General features: G+C 38.7%; 1 protein-coding gene across 9 annotated transcripts in view; it reads right to left on the bottom strand.

The window, feature by feature from the left end:
* ATRX (ATRX chromatin remodeler) overlaps positions 1 to 23,377 on the bottom strand; it is a 236,711-nt gene that overhangs the window by 212,137 nt on the left and 1,197 nt on the right. The window contains exons 2-3 of one of the 9 annotated variants that reach the window (XM_024746111.1): positions 17,135 to 17,224; positions 2,719 to 2,777 (exon numbers count right to left, since the gene is read on the bottom strand). The exons of 5 other annotated variants lie outside the window; for them this stretch is intronic. Coding sequence is in view for 1 of the 4 variants with exons in the window: in XM_024746116.1 (XP_024601884.1) it covers positions 17,135 to 17,192 (58 nt within the window). In the remaining 3 variants the exon portion in view is untranslated. The remainder of the gene's footprint in view (positions 1 to 2,718; positions 2,778 to 17,134; positions 17,225 to 23,377) is intronic. 3 more of the 9 variants (XM_024746113.1, XM_024746116.1, XM_024746110.1) reach the window with 3 other exon arrangements.

Genomic DNA, 23,377 nt, shown 5'->3' with positions numbered 1-23,377 from the left:
AAAAGGGAGGGGAACAAAAAAAATACTGAAACAGGAAATAACACTGGTATCTCTTTTACATCATCTCAAAAAATCATTCAGGCCTCTTAGCCATCTAAGGACATAAAAATTAAGTATATGAGATGACAGGGCATATCCAGCATGGGCACCATAGAATAATCATCTTAGAAGATAAATTTTATTTTTCTGAAAACAGAATCCAAAATTTACCACAACAAACAAGGCACTACTAAAATGTAAGATCTTTTCTTTGAGTCCCAAAACAAGAAGATATATTAAAAGTTAGCCTTTCATAAAAAGTATACTGAATACAAAGAGCCACTAAAAATCTCTTGAGTACCATTGAACATTTCTCTAAAAGCAAAAAGGAGGCAATCTCTTTTTTCACAAAAACTTGGATCTAACTTATTTGAGTTAAAAAGCAGAACAGTCGTTCTAAATTTTGTAGAAAACATCCCTTTATAGAAATAAACAGAATCCAAAAGGAGTTGATCAGAAGCGAACTAATTATATAAAAAATGCTTAGATATTAAAGTTATATAAAGATTAGCATGAAGAAAGGACTCAACTAAGAAGAAACAAGAGAAAATCAGTAAGTTCTACATTCTGATAGATGAGTAGAAAATAACCAAACAAACCTGTTCAACATCAACTCTAATCCTCCTATCTCAAGACAACTAGCGCTCCTAGTCTGTGTGTACTCATCCTAACATTTGAGTATCTTGTGCTGTATGTGTAACCTAACTCTATGACAGTCTTACCACCCAAAACTACAAATCATTCCTTGTCCTTCTGGTTAAACTTCCTCATTCATTTCTTTCAGTTGATGGATCCAATCCTGGAAATTTTAAACTAATACCAGCTATCAGAATGGTATTATTGTAAATAATAAATGGTAAATATCGTATCTTCTTTAACTATTAAATGATTTTCTTATCATTCTGCAAGGCTAAATAAAAGAGATTCAGAAAAGGCTAACATCCTGAGTTTCTAATTTTCCAGTCCGACTTTAACATCTGAAAGTCATATCAATCTCTTTCTTTCAGTGGGCTGATGCCTCAGTGGAAAGATGAGCCATAATCCAGAAGTTATAATATAAGCAAATCAGATATTTGTTAATTTAAGAGATATAACTTTGTTGAGATATAACTCTCTAATTGTTCAAGCTTTTTGGAAAATCCTTGAAAGCATCTGTAAAGCATTAAAATTTCAAAACAAAGACAATTCAGGTCAGCTTCACAAATATCACTTGCCTGAAAAACTTCCATTTAAACTCTTCCCAAACTGACCTAAGAGTTTTAACCGTAAGTCAGTCAGATTTCACTTTTTATTCATGAGGAGTAAGATTCACTTATTCATTTTACAGTATTTACCAAATGCTGAATATATTGTGAGTACGTAGTATTGCAATAAAAAATAAATACATAATACCTGACCCTAAGGAACTCACAATCTAATGGTAAAGAAAGGCTGTTAAGTATCCCAGGAATAATCTAGGGAAGAAAGGGGAACCATCCTTATAACTGTGAATTTCCTAACGCTTTTAAATCTCTCATACATGTAATTTTTTTCATCTAATTTTTATACAGCTTCCTTTAGGGTTAAAACTCTTAACCTTATTTCCAACACCTGCTAACCTCCATTTTAAAAAGCAAAGTTTGCTAGAGAATCAGGAATTTCCTGAAGAATACCTTGGGAAAGCAAACACTGAACCACGGATATTCCCTGTATTAAAAGAGAAAGGTGTAATGGTTTTATACAGAATCAAAGAGAATAAAAATCAGTTGAGGGTGAGAAATATGCATAAATATTTGAAAAACTTAGATTTATTCCATTCGAGGCACATCTATCTAAATTCAATATATTCTATTCACTTTAACACAAAAATTAATAAGTGCAAGTATTATATCACTATCTTTATTTTCTAACAAAAGCATACTAAGTTCCCTCAAAAAAAGAAACCTTTGGAAAGTTTTTATTGGGATGAAGTACATTTTAGCTCAAAGGGAATGAACTTAGATTTAAATAGGTTAAAAAACAAACTATCCTCTGATGAAGCAGAAATGCAATTTTACTTTGCCCATTGTAAGAAAATCAATTTTCTTCTACAACTTGAATCAGAGTGAATCTATATACCTATATACTGTAATGCAAAGAGTATTGAAATCCAATTTAAGTAAGATTCTCATTTCTCTTTTGGTAAAGAGGAAAGGGGAGAAAAACAAAATCTAGGTTTTCTGAGAGAAGACAAAGTCACGTAATTCCTATATCTATAGCTAAGCATTCAGTGCTTTAACGAAGCCCATCTACAAGCCATTGAGCTAATCATTTAATTTGTGGACTCCTACTCAATTTTGAGGGAGTTATAAAAAGCAAATCTCTCCAGATAAAAATAAAGCTTACGTCCCTAATCAATAAAAACGGAATCAGATAAAGTCTGCAATGCAATCACTAGCTAAATGGAGTTTTGATAACTGCTGATCAAGGTCTGAGATAGTATTAATGTTTTTACAAGAGCAACAAAACCATCATTCCAAGGGAAAAAGATATATAAACAGATTAGATAATCTTTGAAAATACAGTGTTTGGTTAATCTTTAGAATCTAGTGAACTCAATGCTCCAGGTAATAGAAACCTGAGGGGGAAGGTATGAAAAATCAGAATCAACTTATAAGTAACTTCTCTACTTTTTGATATGTACATCAGAGCTACTCATACCTCTTTTCATGAAATTGATACCTAATCAGTTCTGTCTCCAGCTATTAAGTGCATCCACTCTGAAAAATAGAAAAGGAGGAGATAAAGCAACTCAATTTTGTTAAGCGCTTACACTATGCTATACAGCTCATAAAGATTTTCATTTAGGTATTACTGTCTCCACTGCATAGATAAAAAAACAACGCAAAAGTTGGGTAACTTTCCAAAGGTTACAAAGAGAACTGGATTTGAACCCAAATCTAGCCATACATGAGGTAATTCCAAATGAAAGCAAGTTGAGACCGGAGCTCCAACTGTCTGAATTTTATTCCAAAGGACTGGAGAATAATCCATTTTCCACTATTTCTTTTCCCCAAGAGTAGAACACATCAAATGCAAATGGTCTTCTTACTGAAGTTAAATGACAATCCCTAATTCTTGGAAAACTTCCTGTAATACTGGAAAAACAACAGGTATAGAATAATATAGTTGGGTCCATTTGTATCTTAAGGAAAGCCTGATATTTAATATCTAGAATGGCAACAATTACAGCTCATTTACTCTCCCTTGCCTATAATAATATTCCAGATGTGGAAGTTTTAGCTGATTGTTGCTAAGGACTCCCTCCACATCCTCCTTCCCTAATAAGTCCACTATAGAAAGTGCAATATAAAGAAAAGTGTGAAGTACAAAATAAAATGTCAGCTAAAATCCCACCATGCAGAGATAATCATAGGGGAAAATATTAGCACACATTTTCATTGTTTTTAACAAAATCGAATGGTTACTTTACTGCTTTGTAACCTCTTCCCTCTGTTAATACACAGTGAATATTTTCCTGCATCACTATTTTCCTAAAACAATTTTTAATGGCAGTATAGTATTCCATCATGTAAAGATGCCAGAAGTTTTTTCTCAAGCTAACAGCACTTAAAGACAGATATGCTTTTGTTGCAGGAATTGCAGCTGCCTCCTAATAGGATCTGTAGCATGGCTGCTAAATTTTAAAATCAATTTTTATTTATTCAGAACATAAATAGTGCAGAAAAAAAGGGCTATGTGCACTGACTATTACAAAAGATTCACAAAGAGAAATAAGCTGACACACTTAAAGAATTACCAATGCTTGCTTCAGCTGTTAACTTATAGTTGTTACAAAACCACATTGGCCAGGGTGAACAACTATAGAATAAGAAAATTCTCAAACTGCCACTGGAAGTGTAAATTAGTAAAACCATTATGGAGATCAATTTGGCAATCATCTTACAATAAAAAATAAAATTGACCTCCTAAAGAAACTCCAGCATATATGCAAAGGAGACACATTTAAGAATGTTCTAACACTTTTTAATAGCACCAAATTAGAAAAAATTCTACATACCCACCAACGATAGACAGATGAATTGTAATATACACATTCAACTCAAAACTAATGAAATGAAAAGTGAGCATTCCAGATCAGTTTGTTCAACAGAGATATATAGCGTAAGCCACGAATATAATTTAAAATTTTCTAGAAACATTTTGAAAAAAGAAAAAGCAGGTGAAATTAATTTTAATCTTATTTAACCCAATATATGCAAATTATCATTTCAATATGTAATTAATATAAAATAATTAGTAATAAGATATTTTACATTTTTTTGTACTAAGTCTTTGAAATCCTCTGAGCAAATACACTTCCAGCACATCTTAATTCACACTGGCCACATTTCAGGTGCTCAACAGCCACAGATAGTTAATGGCTATTATATTGAACAGTGCAGATCTAAAGTTACCTCAAAATCCCCAAAACAATACTGAACCGAAAAAGGAAGTTGCAAAATCATATGTATTATATGGCATCACTTAAATAAACTTATAAAACTAAAAAACTTCTAAATTATGTCTCTGGGAACTTCCCTGGTGGCACAGTGATTAAGAATCCGCCTGCCAGTGCAGGGGACACAGGTTCTAGCCCTGGTCCGAGAAGATCCCACATGCCGCGGAGCAATTAAGCCCGTGCACTACAACTACTGAGCCTGCACTCTAGAGCCCATGGGCCACAACTACTGAGCCCGTGGGCTACAACTACTGAAGCCCGTGTGCCTAGAGTCCATGCTCCACAACAAGAGAAGCCACCGGAATGAGAAGCCTGTGCACCGTAACGAAGAGTAGCCCCCACTCACCGCAACTAGAGAAAGCCCACGTGCAGCAACAAAGACCCAATGAAGCCAAAAATAAAATAAATAATTTTTTTAAAAATCTGTATTGGGGGCTTCCCTGGTGGTGCAGTGGTTGAGAGTCTGCCTGCCGATGCAGGGGACACAAGTTCGAGCCCTGGTCCGGGAAGATCCCACATGCCGCGGAGCAACTAAACCCATGTGCCACAACTACTGAGCCTGCGTTCCAGAGCCCGCGGGCCACAACTACTGAGCCCATGTGCCACAACTACTGAAGGTGTATGCCTAGAGCCCGTGCTCTACAACAAGAGAAGCCACCGCAACGAGAAGCCCACGCACCGTAACGAAGAGTAGCCCCTGCTCGCAGCAAGTAGAGAAAGCCTGCGCACAGCAACAAAGACCCAACGCAACCAAAAAAAAAAAAATCTGTATTGATAGTTCATAAGTGTGCATGTATAAGCTATCTCCATATTTGTTGCCAGAAAAATATGTTTATACAATTCACTAAATATCTTCTTGTCAAAAAAAAAAAAAAAATATCTTCTTGTCTTGTGTTATTAGCTTAGTTTTATTCTAAAAGCACTTAAGGGCAGAACCTAGCTATTTCTGGTTTTATTAGACTCAGTACCAACAGTACCTACTTTGGCAAATAAACACTATTCAGAATTTGTCAGAAAACATCAAACTTTCCAAAACAATGAAGAAACAATGGAGGACTGAACAAATTCCAGTCTACTGTTTTGAATACAAAGATATAAGTGCTCTAATGCAGGTAAAAAGATGCAAGTTTGAGTAATAAAGCATCAACATTTGAATAAGACCTACATTTTACCTTATGTATAGTGATCTCTGCGTAACATTCAGAATTTTTTAATTGCAATAACAGTCACCATGTTCACATGGGCCAAATCAGTAATTCCCAGTAGGAACTTCAAGAAATGTTTCATTCTATTTGGCACACTGATTAAATACAGTTCATTTCATCAATATGCCACACCCCATCCCCACCCAAACGCAGAGTCTTCAAATGGAGAAAGGAGGCAAAGAACGTGGCAAGATCAAGAAAGCAGGGGACTTCCCTGGTGGTGCAGTTGTTAAGAATCCGTCTGCCAATGCAGGGGACACAGGTTCGAGCCCTGGTCCAGGAAGATCCCACATGCCACGGAGCAACTAAGCCCGTGCGTCACAACTACTGAGCCTGCACTCTAGAGCCCACAAGCCACAACTACTGGGCCCATGCAGTGCAACTACTGAAGCCCGCGTGCCTAGAGCCCATGCTCTGCGATAAGAGAAGCCACCACAATGAGAAGCCTGTGCACCACAACGAAGAGTAGCCCCCACTCGCCGCAACTAGAGAAAGCCTGCACGCAGCAATGAAGACCCAACACAACCAAAAATAAATAAATAAGTAAATAAATAGTTGCCTATGTGCAGCAAATTCAAGTTTTGCTTTCTGGAACTTTTTACCCCAAATATTTTCAATCGAGTTTGGTTAAATCCACGGATGCAGAATCCAGTATATTTGGCATAGTTGAGCAGACTCAAATATCTGTCATGCCCATGCTCAAAACATTCAGGGGCTTCCCATGTTTATAAATAAGGATAAAGTGCAAATGCCTAAGCAAGAGAGACTGCCCTGGTGGTCCAGTGGGTAACACTCCATGCTCCCAATGCAGGGGATCCGGGTTAGATCCCTGGTCAGGGAACTAGATCCCCTGTGCATGCCGCAACTAAGAGCCCACATGCTGCAACTAAACATGCCGCAATGAACATCCCACGTGCGACAACTAAGACCTGGCACAGCCAAAATAAATACATATTTTTTAAAATCCTAAGCAAGAATTTGAAGGTCTCTGCAAAATAATTCACAGATGACCTTCCAATCTCATCTGACCACAACTCTAAGCTCAAAGAAGGTTCTCTTTCCCCTCTTCACCCACTGAATATTGTTTTACTTCTCTTTAAGAACAACACATTCTGCTTATAGTTCCTCGTTTAAAACTCAAGAGTACTCCCTACTGGAGTGTAAACACCTCAAAGGAGGAAACTGGTCTGAGTTCACCTCTTTTTCCCATGTGAGAAATAACAAATTTCCTTGAACAGAGGAATACTAAATGTTTATTAAGATAAAGATAATGCCTGCTCAGGGATTCCTTAAGAGAAAAGAGTGTTGATTTGTTGAGCATTTTTTAAAAGCCCTGAAGTCATTTAGTAAAATCAAATATTTTCCCTTCTATCTCTAAATTGAAATATTCAATAAGCTGTGTTGGATGCTCTACAGGCAACCTTCGAAAGAAATGCATTATTTCATATACTTAACAGTAACAGGTCCAGTCACTGTAATATGAAACATTTACTCTTAGTTCTCTATTTTTAGGAGATACTCAGAGAACACAATGAAAATTCATAAATAGGGTGTTTTGATTTTGAATGTTGGGGGTATCTGAGGAAAGGGGAAAGGCAAGAAAAATAAGAGGTGGGCAAATTCTCTCTAACTCTACAGAAATTAACCAAGCCTAGCTTCAAAATCTCTAAAGTGGGCTGATAATATTAGTATTAAAAGTAAAACCATTTTTAAAATATACTAGGGACTTCCCTGGTGGTCCAGTGGCTAAGAGTCCACCTTCCAATGCAGCAGACAGGGATTCGAGCCCTGGTCGGGGAACTAAGAGCCCACATGCCACGGGGCAGCTAAGCCTGAGCACTCTAGAGCCCGCGTGCTGCTACTGAGCCCATGTGCCCAGGAGCCCGCACGCCAAAACTAGAGAGGAGCCCGCATGCCACAATGAAGAGCCCATGCACCACAACTAAAGATCCTGCATGCCACAACGAAGATCCCACATGCCACAACTAAAGACCCGACACAGCCAAATAAATAAATATTTTTACAAAATAATAATAAAATATAGTAAAAGCAAAGATGTGCCTCCTGATAAAATGTGCTCAAAAAGGCGTATCACTTCATACTATGCCTAGCAAAATACATAAACACAAGGAAACACCAGACAAACCCAAATTACCTGGCCTGTGTTCTTCAAAAAACGGAAGGCAAAAAAAAAGGCACGGTGAACTGCTCCAGATTAAAGAAGATTAAACAGACATGAAAATAAAATGCAATGCATATTCCAGAACTGGATCCTGGACCAGAAAACATGATATTTTAGTCTTTCACTATGAAGGACATTATGAATTAATTGGCAAAATGTAAATAAGGTCTGTAGATTAGAAACAATACTGTATCAAGGTTAATTTCTAAATTTGCTAACTATATTGACGTTATATAAGACAATATTCCCATTTTGGGGAAACTTTTTTTTTTTTTTTTTTTTTTGGCTGCATTGGGTCTTCGTTGCTGTGCAGGCTTTCTCTAGTTGAGACAAGCAGTGGCTACTCTTCATTGCGGTGCACAGGCTTCAGTGGTTTCTCATGTTGCAGAGCACGTGCTCTAGGCGCATGGGCTTCAGTAGTTGTGGCACACAGGCTTAGTAGTTGCTACGCGGCACGTGGGAACTTCCCGGACCAGGGCTTGAACCCATGTTCCCTGCACTGTCAGTCGGATTCGTAACCACCACGCCACCAAGGGAGGTCCCTGGGGAAACTTTTAATTTTGAAATATAGTAAAAAGGAGATATTCTTTTTCCTTTTTTTGGCCACACCACACACAGCATGTGGAATTTTATTTCCCAGACCAGGGATCTAACCCCCTCCTGCTGCAGTGGAAGTGCAGAGTCTTAACCACTGGCCTGCCAGGGGAGTCCCAGGAGATAATTATTCTTTATCTCCCTGAAGGTAGGATCAGGTTCACCTCCTGAGGTTACAGTTATAAAAAACATTCACAAAAAATCATTCAATAAAATAGTACATGAGATGAATGAGACATCGACTAGAAACTTAAGGAAGTATCTTCGATCTGTTGAGAGACTTTTTTTTAACATCTTTATTGGAGTATAATTGCTTTACAATGCTGTGCTAGTTTCTGCATTATAACGAAGTGAATCAGCTATACATATACATATATCCCGATATCTCATCCCTCTTGCGTCTCCCTCCCTCCCACCCTCCCTATCCCACCCCTCTAGGAGGTCACAAAGCACCGAGCTGATTTCCCTTTACTATGCGGCAGCTTCCCACTAGCTATCAATTATACATTTGGTAGTGTATATATGTCCATGCCACTCTCTCACTTTCTCCCAGCTTTCCCTTCCCCCTCCCCATGTACTCAAGTCCATTCTCTACTATGTCTGCATACTATTCCCGTCCCCCACTAGGTTCTTCATAACAATTTTTTTTTTTAGGTTTCATATATATGTTACCATACGGTATTAGTCTTTCTCTTTCTGACTTACTTCACTCTGTATGACAGACTCTAGGTCCATCCACCTCACTACAAATAACTCAATTTCGTTTCTTTTTATGGCTGAGTAATATTGCATTGAATATATGTGCCACATCTTCTTTAACCATTCATCAGTCGATGGACACTCAGGTTGCTTCCATGTCCTGGCTATTGTAAACAGAGCTGCAATGAACATTGTGGTACATGACTCTTTTTGAATTATGCTTTGCTCAGAGTATACGCCCAGTACTGGGATTGCTGGGTCGTTTGGTAGTTCTATTTTTATTTTAAGGAACTTCCATACTGTTCTCCATAGTGGCTGTATCAATTTACATCCCCACCAACAGTGCAAGAGGGTTCCATTTTCTCCACACCCTCTCCAGCATTTATTGTTTGTAGATTTTTCGATGATGGCCATTCTCACTGGTGTAAGGCGATACCTTATTGTAATTTTGATCAGCAATTCTCTAATGATTAGTGATGTTGAGCAGCTTTTCATGTGTTTGTTTGCAATCTGTATTTCTTTGGAGAAATGTCTATTTAGGTCTTTTGCCCACTTTTGGAGCATGCTGTTTGTTTTTTAGATATTAAGCTTCATGAGCTGCTTGTAAATTCTGGAGATTAATCCTTTGTCAGTTGCCTCATTTGCAAATATTTTTTCCCATTCTGAGGGTTGTCTTTTCATCTTGTTTATGGTTTCCTTTTCTGTGCAAAAGCTTTTAAGTTTTGTGAAGTCCCATTTGTTTATTTTTGTTTTTATTTCCATTTCTCTAGGAAGTGGGTCAGAAAGGAACTTGCTGTGATTTATGTCATAGAGTGTTCTGCCTATGTTTTCCTCTAAGAGTTTGATAGTGTCTGGCCTTACATTTAGGTCTTTCATCCATTTTGAGTTTATTTTTGTGTATGGAGTTACGGAGTGTTCTAATTTCATTCTTTTACATGTAGCTGTCCAGTTTTCCGAGCACCACTTACTGAAGACGCTGTCCTTTCTCCACTGTATATTCTTGCCCCCTTTATCAAAGATAAGGTGACCGTATGTGTGTGGGTTTATCTCTGGGCTTTCTATCTTGTTCCACTGATCTATATCTCTGTTTTTGTGTCAGTACTCATACTGTCGTGAGTACAGTAGCTCTGTAGTATAGTCTGAAGTCACAGACACTGATTCCTCCAGCTCCATTTTTCTTTCTCAAGATTGCTTTGGCTATTCGGGGTCTTTTGTGTTTCCATACAAATTGTGAAATTTTTTGTTCTAGTTCTGTGAAAAATGCCAGTGGTAGTTTGATAGGGATTGCATTGAATCTGTAGATTGCTTTGGGTAGTAGAGTCATTTTCACAATGTTGACTCTTCCAATCTAAGAACATGGTATATCTCTCCATCTATTTGTATCATCTTTAATTTCTTTCATCCATGTCTTATAGCTTTCTGCATACAGGTCTTTTGTCTCCTTAGGTAGGTTTATTCCTAGGTATTTTACTCTTTTTGTTCCAATGGTAAATGGGAGTGTTCCCTTATTTTCTCTTTCAGATTTTTCATCATTAGTGTATAGGAATGCAAGAGGTTTGTGTGCATTAATTTTGTATGTTGCTACTTTACCAAATTCATTGATTAGCTCTAGTACTTTTCTAGTAAGCATCATTAGGATTCTATATGTATAGTATCATGTCATCTACAAACAGTGACAGCTTTATTTCTTCTTTACCAATTTGGATTCCTTTTATTTCTTTTTCTGCTCTGATTGCTGTGGCTAAAACTTCTAAAACTATGTTGAATAATAGTGGTGAGAGTGAACAACCTTGTCTTGTTCCTGATCTTAGTTGAAATGGTTTCAGTTCTTCACCACTGAGGATGGTGTTAGCTGTGGGTTAGTCATATATGGGTTTATTATGTTGAGGTAAGATCCCTCTATGCCTACTTTCTGCAGAGTTTTTATCATAAATGGGTGTTGAATTTTGTCGAAAGCTTTTTCTGCATCTATTGAGATGATCATATGGTTTTTATTCTTCAATTTGTTAATAAGTGTATCACATTGATTGATTTTCATATATTGAAGAATCCTTGCATTCCTGAGAGAAACCTCACTTGATCATGGTGTATGATCCTTTTAATGTGCTGTTCGATTCGGTTTGCTAGTATTCTGTTGAGGTTTTTTGTATCTATGTTCATCAGTGTTAGTGGCCTGTAGTTTTCTTTCTTTGTTACATCTTTGTCTGGTTTTGGTATCAGGGTGATGGTGGCTCGTAGAATGAGTTTGGGAGTGTTCCTCCCTCTGCTATATTTTGGAAGAGCTTGAGAAGAACAGGTGTGAGCTCTTCTCTAAATGTTTGCTAGAATTCGCCTGTGAAGCCATCTGGTTGTGGGCTTTTGTTTGCTGGAAGATTTTTAATCAGAATGTCAATTTCAGTGTGTGTGATTGGTCTATTTATATTTTCTATTTCTTGCTGGTTCAGTCTCGGAAGGTTGTACTTTCCTAAGAATGTGTCCATTTCTTCCAGGTTGTCCATTTTATTGGCATATCACTGCTTGTAGTAATCTCTCATGATCCTTTGTATTTCTGCAGTGTCAGTGGTTACTTCTTTTTCATTTCTAATTCTATTCATCTGAGTCTCCCTTTTTTTCTTGATGAGTCTGGCTAATGGTTTATAAATTTTGTTTCTCGGGCTTCCCTGGTGGCGCAGTGGTTGAGAATCTGCCTGCCAATGCAGGGGACACAGGTTCGAGCCCTGGTCTGGGAAGATCTCACATGCCGCAGAGCAACTACGCCCGTGCATTTGTCCATTTTATTGGCATATCACTGCTTGTAGTAATCTCTCATGATCCTTTGTATTTCTGCAGTGTCAGTGGTTACTTCTTTTTCATTTCTAATTCTATTCATCTGAGTCTCCCTTTTTTTCTTGATGAGTCTGGCTAATGGTTTATAAATTTTGTTTCTCGGGCTTCCCTGGTGGCGCAGTGGTTGAGAATCTGCCTGCCAATGCAGGGGACACAGGTTCGAGCCCTGGTCTGGGAAGATCTCACATGCCGCAGAGCAACTACGCCCGTGCACCACAGCTACTGAGCCTGCCCTCTAGAGCTCACGAGCCACAACTACTGAGCCCATGTGCCACAACTACTGAAGCCCGCGCGCCTAGAGACCGTGCTCCGCAACAAGCGAAGCCACCGCAATGAGAAGCCTGCGCACTGCAACAAAGAGTAGCCCCCGCTCGCCACAGCTAGAGAAAGCCCGTGCGCATCAACGAAGACCCAATGCAGCCAAAAATAAAATTAATTAAATAAATAAATTTATAAATTTTGTTTCTCTTCTCAAAGAATCAGCTTTTAGTTTTACTGATCTTTGCTATTGTTTCCTTCATTTCTTTTTCATTTATTTCTGATCTGATCTTTATGATTTCTTTCCTTCTTCTAACTTTGGGGTTTTTTTGTTCTCTTTGTCTAATTGCTTTAGGTGTAAGGTCAGGTTGTTTACTTAATATGTTTCTTGTTTCTTAAGGTAGGACCGTATTGCTATAAACGTCCCTCTTAGAACAGCTTTTGCTGCATCCCATAGGTTTTGGGTCGTCCTGTTTTCACTGTTATTTGTTTCTAGGTATTTTTTGATTTCGTCTGATTTCTTCAGTGAACTCTTGGTTATTAAGTAGTGTGTTGTTTAGCCTACATGTGTTTGTATTTTTTACAGACTTTTTCCTGTTATTGATATCTAGCCTCACAATGTTGTGGTTGGAAAAGATACTTGACACGATTTCAATTTTCTTAAATTTACCAAAGCTTGATTTGTGACCCAAGATATGATCTATCCTGGAGAATGTTCCATGAGCACTTAAGAAGAAAGTGTATTCTGTTGTTTTTGAATGGAATGTGCTATAAATATCAATTAAGTCCATCTTGTTTAATGTATCATTTAAAGCTTGGGTTTCCTTATTTATTTTCATTTTAGATGATCTATCTGTCCATTGGTGAAAGTGGGGTGTTAAAGTCCCCTACTATGATTGTTACTGTCGATTTCCCCTTTTATGGCTGTTAGCATTTGCCTTATGTATTGAGGTGCTCCTATGTTGGGTGCATAAATATTTACAATTGTTATATCTTCTTCTTGGATCGATCCCTTGATCATTATGTAGTGTCCTTCTTTGTCTCTTCTAATAGTCTTTATTTTAAACTCTATTGTGTCTGATATGAGAATTGCTACTCCAGCTTTCTTTTGATTTACATATGCATGGAATATCTTTTTCCATCTTCTCACTTTCAGTTTGTATGTGTCCCTAGCTCTGAAGTGGGTCTCTTTTAGCCAGCATATATAGGGGTCTTGTTGTTGTATCCATTAAGCCAGTCTGTTTTTTGGTTGGAGCGTTTAATCCATTTACATTTAAGGTAATTATCGATATGTATGTTCCTATTCCCATTTTTGTAATTGTTTTGTGTTTGTAATTGTAGGTCTTTTCCTTCTCTTGTGTTTCCTGCCTAGGGAAGTTCCTTTGGCATTTGTTGTAAAGCTGGTTTGGTGGTGCTGAATTCTCTTAGCTTTTGCCTGTCTGTAAAGGTTTTAATTTCTCCATCGAATCTGAATGAGATCCCTGCTAGATAGTGTAGTCTTGGTTGCAGGTTTTTCCCTTTCATCACTTTAAATATGTCCTGCCACTCCCTTCTGGCTTGCAGAGTTTCTGCTGAAAGATCAGATGTTAACCTTTTTGGCATTCCCTTGTATGTTATTTGTTGTTTTTCCCTTGCTGCTTTTCATACTTTTTAATAGTTTTGATAGTTTGATTAATATGTGTCTTGGTATGTTTCTCCTTGGATTTATCCTGTATGGGACTCCCTGAACTTCCTCTACTTGACTATTTCCTTTCGCATATTAGGGAAGTTTTCAACTATAATCTCTTGAAATATTTTCTCAGTCCCTTTCTTTTTCTCTTCTTCTTCTGGGACCCCTATAATTCGAATGTTGGTGTATTTAATATTGTCCCACAGGTCTCTGAGACTGCCCTCAATTCTTTTCATTCTTTTTTCTTTATTCTGCTCTGCATTAATTATTTCCACTATTTTAGCTTCCAGGTCATGTATCCATTCTTCTGTCTCAGTTATTCTGCTATTGATTCCTTCTAGAGAATTTTTAATTTCATTTATTGTGTTGTTCAACATTGTTTGTTTGCTCTTTAGTTCTTCAAGGTCCTTGTTAAACATTTCCTGCATTTTCTCTATTCTATTTCCAAGATTTTCGATCATCTGTACTATCATTACTCTGAAGCTTTTTTCAGGTAGACTGCTTATTTCCTCTTCATTTGTTTGGTGTGGTGGGTTTTTACCTTGCTCCTTCATCTGCTCTGTGTTTTTCTGTCTTCTCATTTTGCTTAATTTACTGTGTTTGGGGTCTCCTTTTCACAGGCTGCAGGTTTGTAGTTCGTGTTGTTTTTGGTGTCTGCCACCAGTGGCTAAGGTTGATGCAGTGGGTTGTGTAGGCTGCCTGGTGGAGGAGACTGGTGCCTGTGTTCTGGTGGATAAGGCTGGATCTTGCCTTTCTGGTGGGCAGGTCTGCATCTGGTGCTGTGTTTTGGGGTGTCTGTGACCTTATTATGATTTTAGTCAGGCTTTCTGCTAGTGGGTGGGGTTGTGTTCCTGTCTTGCTAGTTGTTTGGCATAGGGTGTGCAGTAATGTAGCTTGCTGGTCATTGAGTGGAGCTGGGTCTTGGTGTTCAGATGGAGATCTCTGGGAGATTTTTGCCATTTGATATTATGTGGCACTGGGAGGTCTCTAGTGGACCAATGTCCTGAACTCGGCTCTACCACCTCAGAGGCACAGGCCTGACACCCGACCAGAGCACCAAGATCCTGTCATCCACATGGCTCAGAATAAAAGGGAGAAAAGAAAGAAAGAAAGAAAGAAAAATAAAATAAAGTTATTAAAATTTTAAATAAAAAATTAATAAAAATTTAAAAGAAAAAAAGAGAAAGAGAGCAACCAAACCAAAAAACAAATCCACCAATGATAACAAGAGCTAAAAACTACACTAAGCAAGAAAAAAAATGGGGGGGGGCCAACAGAACCCTAGGACAAATGGTAAAAGCAAAGCTATACAGACAAAATTACACACAGAAGCATATACATACACACAAAAATAGAAAAAGGAAAAAATATATATATCGTTGCTCCCAATGTCAACCGCCTCAATTTGGGATGATTCGTTGTCTATTCAGGTATTCCACAGATGCAGGGTACCTTACGTTGATTGTGGAGATTTAATCCACTGCTCCTGAGGCTGCTGGGGGAGATTTCCCTTTCTCTTCTTTGTTCACACAGCTCCTGGGATTCAGCTTTGGATTTGGCCCCGCCTTTGCATGTAGTTCGCTGGAGGGCGTGTGTTTTTCGCTCAGACAGGACGGGGTTAAAGTAGCAGCTGATTAGAGGGCTCTGGCTCACTCAAGCCCGGGGGAGGGAGAGGTACGGAATGCAGGGTGAGCCTGCGGAGGCAGAGGGCAGCGTGATGTTTCAACAGCCTGAGGCGCGCCGTGTGTTCTCCCGGGGAAGTTGTCCCTGGATCACAGGACCCTGGCAGTGGCGGGCTATACAGGCTCCCTGGAGGGGAGGTGTGGATAATGACCTGTGCTGGCACACAGGCTTCTTGGTGGCTGCAGCAGCAGCCTTAGCGTTTCATGCCCGTCTCTGGTGTCTCTCTGATAGCCATGGCTCATGCCCGTCTCTGGAGCTCATTTAGGTGGTTCTCTGAATCCCCTCTTGTCATGCACCCCGAAACAATTGTCTCTTGCCTCTTCAGCAGTTCTAGACTTTATCCCAGACTCCCTCCAGACTAGCTGTGGCACACTAGCCCCTTCAGGCTGTGTTCACACAGCCAAGCCCTGTCCTCTCCCTGGGATCCGACCTCCAAAGCCCGAGCCTCAGCTCCCAGCCCCGACCCGCCCCGGAGGGGGAGCAGACAAGCCTCTCAGGCTGGTGAGTCCTGTTCAGCACCAATCCTCTGTGCAGGGATCTCTCCGCTTTGCCCTCTGCACCCCTGTTGCTGCGCTCTCCTCCGTGGCTCCGAAGCTTCCCCGCCACCACCCCGTCTCCACCAGTGCAGGGGCTTCCTAGTGTGTAGAAACTTTTCCTCCTTCACAGCTCCCTCCCAGTGGTGCAGGTCCCATCCCTATTCTTTTGTCTCTATTTTTTCTTTTTTCTTTTGCCCTACCCAGGTATGTGGGGAGTTTCTTGCCTTTTGGGAGGTCTGAGGTCTTCTGCCAGAGTTCAGTAGGTGTTTTGTGGGAGTTGTTCCACATGTAGATGTATTTCTGATGTATTTGTGGGGAGGAAGGTGATCTCCACCTCTTACTCTTCCACCATCTTGAAGGTTTCATGGATAGACATTTTTTAAGTATCATTTATAAAAACACCAAAACATCTTTTTTTGTTGTTGTGGGGGAACAGAGTTACTAGCCAAAATGTAAATTAGTACTGATTTTTTTAAGTATAGTGTAAAGTATAATGTAAGCTCCATGGGGAGCCTTAATTTAATTTGTCTTGTTCACCTAAGCAGTACTTAGAACAGTTCTTGGCAATGGTAATAGTAATTAGTAACAACTAATATTTGAGTAATTATGATGTCACACTTACCTAAGTGTTTTGTGTCCATTAACTCATTTAGTCTTCACACAACCCAAGAAATGTTTGGTGAATGAATCAATACTTTTTGCAGTATGACAATTACAGTCAGTTCTGCAATAATATAACATGAGTTCCTAAAAATCACCAGGTAATGCAAAATTGTGCAATGAACACCATAGGATTCACGGGAAAAACGGGGTTAAAAGCACAACACTGAAAAAACGTCATCAGTGACACATTTTTTTTAAAAAGACAGAAACCTAATAGAAATGGTAGCACAATTTTACACAGTTTACACATATTAAGTGATTAAGAAATACACAAGCACAACAATAAATATGGCACGTTACCTTGAAAAAGACCTGAAGTTTGCTTGTGGAAGTGGGCATCAGAAGGGTTGCAGCTCATGAATTACTGTGAAGTGATGGAAGGAGAGTTATCTGAAATCGGATGGAAAATTGTAACAATAGGTGTGGATGGGTGTGGCGCATAACACAAGGGGTGAACTGAGGTATGTGGTAGATATCTGAGGTATGTGCCTATATATGCGTGTATTTTAATGTAACTCAGTTCAGCTGGATGCAGTTTCCTGCATTCACCCAAGGCAAACTTTCTATAAAGGGCCAGATAGTAAATATTTTAGGCTTTGTGGGCCACTAGGTCTCTGTTGCAACTATTCAACTCTGAGACTGTGCTACAAAAGCAGCCACAGGACAAAGTAAACAAATGGGCTTGGGTGTGTTCCAACAAAACTTTATTTACAAAAATAGGGCACTGTTTGGTGGCCATAGTTTGCTGAGCCCTGAACTTGCAGACAAAATCCTAAATAAGCAAATGCAAATTTTGTCTTATGCTCAAATTGTCCCCCGATACATCCATCTTGTTGGAACAAATTCACTTTTCAAAACAAGTTTTATAGCAGAACTAAGTTTAGAATGCTATCAAGTAAACCAAAAAATAACTGATATAATTCAAATAAGCAAAATAAATCCAGTATTACTCAAAGATAAACTATTTTTGATTTTGGATTTTATAAATCAAATGTCACCCAAAAGTCAACTGACAAATGACCAAAATAAAGACAACTAATGGTACATTTTGAACACTCACAGTCATTCAAAATCTGTGCATTAAATTCTACACAATCTTCAAGGAAAATGGGTTATGCTTTTGATAGCTCTTCTGAATTAAAATTATCGGGCTCAGTCACAAGGGCACATGTGGCTTTTACAAGATCATCGAGCAATCAAAGTTAACATATGAACTGCACTGTAAGATAAATAAGTTCTGAAGATATGATGTACAGCATACATCATGGTGACTATAGTTAACAATACTGTATTATATCCTTGAAAGTTGCTAGAGAGTAGATCTTAAAAGTTCTCTCCACAACAATAACAAAAAAAGGTAATTATTGTGACAGTCATTTCAAAATATATACACATATCAAATCATCACATTGTACACCTTAAACTTACACAATGCTATATGTCAATTATATCTCAATAAAGCTGGAAAAATACTAATTGCACATGGTTATACAATATTTGCCCAGGAACTGAGTTAAAAAGTCTAAGCTGACCTCCTTTCAATTAGAAAACACTAATATATACAACATTTCTTTGCTCAAGCTGCCATAACTCACATCTGAAATCCTCCCCCAGTCTTCTTTGTTAAAAGTAGATTCATCCTCCAAGGGTCACATCCAAATGCTACCTCTCTATAAAGCCTTCCCTGGACCCCATCAGAAATGTCCTCCTACTCTAAACTCCCACAGCAAGTCACTTTTTACCCAACACAGCATGTAGCACTTTATATCCTGCTTCAAATTTATTTGTGAACATGTCTTATTTCCTCTGCTGTGTGGAAAATAAGCCTAATCTTTAGCCATACTAATCCCTCTGCTGGATTGCCCTTTTTCACAGCCAACCCTTAACTGCTAACTTACCTTCAAGACCCAATACAGATACCACCTCCTCTGCAAAACTTTCCTAAACATCCCCCAAATTAGGCTTTCATTCATTCTGATCCCTAGCACAACTAATATACCTCCATTTTAGCACTGCTTTGTAACTGCTTATTTACTTACTATTTCCCTCCTTAGATTAAGAATGCTCTAAGGAGGCAGGAATTTTGTCTTTTACCCTTTGCATACGCTAGTATGATGCCTGGCACCTAGTTGGTACTCAAGTATTTGATCAACTAATAAAGCATTCCTCCAAAATATGGAATATAGGCTATATACACACGAACACCACTACCATACCAATAAATTTCTTAAACAAATATTTTATGTAACAGTTCACAAGAAAGCTGGACTACCGATACCAAGAATGGCTACTTCAAGCCAAAACTCAGAGACAAAGTCTCAGAGACAGGATCTGAAAACAGTGGCTAGAGAGCAAAATTCACAGAACCTTTTCCCAGGGCAAAAATCACAATCAGCTAGAATATACGTCTTTTCAGAAGTATCATCTCCAATCATAAAAGAGCAGAAATACACTGCATATAGTAATCTTTCAAAACAGAACATATCCTGAGCCGTAATAATTATTAACGAACTTCCCAGCAAAGTTTTTCTGTTCTAATAAATGTCTGTGTATGTGACAGTATATGAGATTATATTAGCAACAAAACACCTGTATCCTAACCATGTACGCTTCAAGGCAAAAAAGATATGCATACATTGAATAAAGAAACTTTCCCTCATCACTTCTTCTCCCTACTCCCAAAAAGGCAAACAAAGTCAAAAAATGATCAACACTAACATAACCAGGATTATGTTTTTAATAACTTTGTAGACTATCTAGTACAAGTTCATTCTGTAAATGACAAAGCAGAGGCCTAGAAAGATGAATGATTTGTCCACAACAATCAGTTGAGCAACAGAGCTGTAACTAGAACACCCAGGTTTGCCTCGAGTTAAGCATTCATTCCTCTACAACCTGCAGTTCTCAAACTTCTAGTCTCAGGACCTCTTTACACTCCTAAAACACTTAAAAATTAACAAAGACCCCCAAAGAGCTTTTAGTTTACTGTCTTTTAAGAACCGCTGTTATAACCATGTTATCTCCTCCAGAACTGCAGGCTTTATCAGTATCTTTTAAACTTACTCCTATTTTACAGATGAAGAGCTATGGAGATTAGTCATCCTGCATGTCAGCTATCAAGCCAATAAGACAAGCATTAGGATACATGTACAGAGAGATCCTACTTAGACACTCCTTTTACTGCCCTGCTATATTCAACATTCCTAAAGGAAGAGCTATACATCATTTTCCAATGGCTTAACCCATTTTAACAGCTTCTGCCAATGTCCAAGAGAACATTCAAGCTCTGGAGGAAAAAGACTTCATGTAAACCCAAGAATTGCCTGTATTCTGTCATCCAATCCGTAAATTTATTCAGATTTCAAAAGTGAAATAGGCACATAAATACACACAATTTCTTACAGAAAAAAATATTTCACACACCTAAATCTATATACAAATACCTTTAAGTACTACATTTATCTTATCCCTAGAAATACAATATAAAAGTGAAGGCTCATGGTCAACTATACCAAGGGTTGCCAATAATGAGAACTGGCCTGATCACAATTAAAATCACAAATGTCTTTCTTCTCATCCCCACCAATAACATAACGAAACAGCTGGCATTTGAATATTTTCAAAACCCTTTGTAAAATTTGCATGTACTCCGCTGCCACAGGTCTGGCTTAATAATTTCCACACAGTGGGAATGAACATATTTCACAGATATCATTTTTCAAAAACAGATTAGTATGCAACTGATTGTGAACTACCACAATAACAGACACTTTCTAAGACATTTTCCAAACATCTCTCAAGTAGGACCACTTCTACCTTTTAAAATTTAAGACCAATAACTGGTTATATTGCTTTCAGCTTTTCAAGTAATCAATTGCCATAAGGATTAGAATGACAAGTTCCATCAAATCTCCAAGATCTTTATATAAAAATAAATGAGGGGGCTTCCCTGGTGGCGCAGCGGTTGAGAGTCCGCCTGCCGATGCAGGGGACGCGGGTTCGTGCCCCGGTCCGGGAAGATCCCACATGCCGCGGAGCGGCTGGGCCCGTGAGCCCTGGCCGCTGAGCCTGCACGTCCAGAGCCTGTGCTCCACGACGGGAGAGGCCACAACAGTGAGAGGCCCACGTACCGCAAAAAAAAAATAAATAAATAAATGAGGGCTTCCCTGGTGGAGCAGTGGTTGAGAGTCCGCCTGCCAACGCAGGGGACACGGGTTCGTGCCCGGGTCTGGGAAGGTCCCACATGCCACGGAGCGGCTGGGCCCGTGAGCCATGGCCGCTGAGCCTGTGCGTCCAGAGGCTGTGCTCCGCAACGGAAGAGGCCACAACAGTGAGAGGCCCGCGTACCGCAAAAAAAAATAATAATAATAAATAAATAAATGAAAGTTTACCTGTCAATCAGAGGCTGATCTTTCAGGCCAAAAAACTGAAGAAATAATCTTATTTAAAACAAAATAAATAACAAAAAACTCTTTAAAAACAATAACAGGGCTTCCCTGGTGGCGCAGTGGTTGAGAGTCCGCCTGCCGATGCAGGGGACACGGGTTTGTGCCCCAGTCCGGGAAGATCCCACATGCCGCACGGAGCGGCTGGGCCCGTGAGCCATGGCTGCTGAGCCAGCGCGTCCAGAGCCTGTGCTCTGCGACGGGAGAGGCCACAACAGTGAGAGGGCCGCGTACCACAAAAAATAAAAAATAAAAAAAATAACAAAACCTTTGAAAACTGAGCCACTGATTTTTCAGTGTATATTTGTCCCTCGGTATCTGAGGGGAGTTGGTTCCAGGACCCACCACAGATACCAAAATCTGAAGATGCTCAAGTCCCATAGTCAGCCCTCCATATCAGCAGTTCCGCATCCTCGGATTCAATCAACCACAGATTGAAATCCTTTGTACTGAGTGGAGGAACACAGAGCCAACTGTATGATTTAGTCAAATCATCAATTTATTTTCCTCCCTCTTGCCTTTTGGCTATTTTTTTTTACCACAGAATCCTAGGAATGTTCTTTTTTTATAAATGTAAGTAAAAATTAGAAACTAATCTTTGCTCCTATTTTTAAGTGCTGGACAGAAGATCTGATAAAGAAAAAATCTGGAACAATTGTGTAAAATAAAATTAATGACAATTCATAGAATTGTTCATATTATTTCTGCCTCACATTAGAAGAGAATCAAGAGTGATTTGGTATTGTGGGTTCAACTCACTCAAGCATTACCTGTCAGATTATCCTTTAACTACAATTATGGTTTGAGATGAATGACACTTCAGACTGAGACAGCTCTTCTGAACACCCACTTGGAGCACTTTCATAGTAAATAATCAGCATCACACTTTTTAAAATTAATTCTTCACATTTATACATGTGTTCTTTGCAAGGGGGTTTTCACGTAGCTTAAGATTCTCCTGGAATTAAATGCTTCAGTTATCTTACTATCTCATATGAACATAAAAGACAAAATACAAAGACAAAACACCTACAAACTCAAAAGACCTACAACAAATGACAACAGTATCTAACATGAACTTCTTCCATTGTAATACTTGGGCTAAATTAAAATGGTCATAATCACATTATATCTGGCAGCTCAAGGAGATATTAATGCCCGTGGTTAAGAACATAAGCTCTGGAGTCAAGACTGGGTTCAATTCCAGCTCCACCAATTACAAACTATATAACTTTGATCAAGTTCTTTGATCTCTCTATGCCTCAGTTTCCTCCTTATCTGTAAAAAGGGGAACACCAAGTACCTACCCATAGAGTTGTTCTGAGAATTAATCACGATTACACAGGTAAAAGTCAACAGTAAGCACTCAATTTTAGTTATGATTATTACTTTTACCACTAAGATCAACAAAAATTCAAGGCTCATAAGGAAAACTGACCCTGGCATAAAGTGAATAATTCTATTCAGAAAGTCTATACATAATTAATTTGCTCACCCTAAAGAAAGGGAGAAAATCCAAGTTCAAGCTACAGTTTTAGAGGCAGACTTTGTGAGATTTAGTAAAACCTAGAGGTCATATTTAACTGTAAGGTACACCCTTCATGTACAGGAACATGGGCACCTGATAATAACTAACCAACAAGTTGTACTGGGTACCTCTTATGTGCCCAATACCCCTTACGTAAAGGCTTATTGCACTTTGACCAATTAACACAAATTCAAAAACCAAGGCCACAATCCTTACATAACTAGGGATCTACAATCTAAGAACTAAAGTGCATTTTTTTTCCTCAAAGGAAGGAAAACATCTTCCATCTACTGCTTGTTAATGCAGAAAAATAGACACAATAAATATCATAGGTTCATTCCCAAATTCTATACACTAGGTAAAGTGCTCTAAAAACATATATACCTATATACTATTAAGATGATGTGTATATATATATACACACACACACACGCATATACACCATCCTAATAGTTACTCAAAAGCATATTTTGCCAACTACGAATGCAATTCTGATCTATGATCCCTGTAATTTTACTCTGCCACTAGGCACCAAGGATACATCTCAGAGCAGAAAAATTACTTAATTCA

Source organism: Neophocaena asiaeorientalis, unplaced genomic scaffold (genome assembly GCF_003031525.2).
Source record: "Neophocaena asiaeorientalis asiaeorientalis breed wild unplaced genomic scaffold, Neophocaena_asiaeorientalis_V1.1 scaffold51, whole genome shotgun sequence".
Lineage (NCBI taxonomy): Eukaryota > Metazoa > Chordata > Mammalia > Artiodactyla > Phocoenidae > Neophocaena > Neophocaena asiaeorientalis.
Note: the sequence above shows the minus strand (reverse complement) of the source record. Positions and strands in the feature narration are given on the sequence as shown.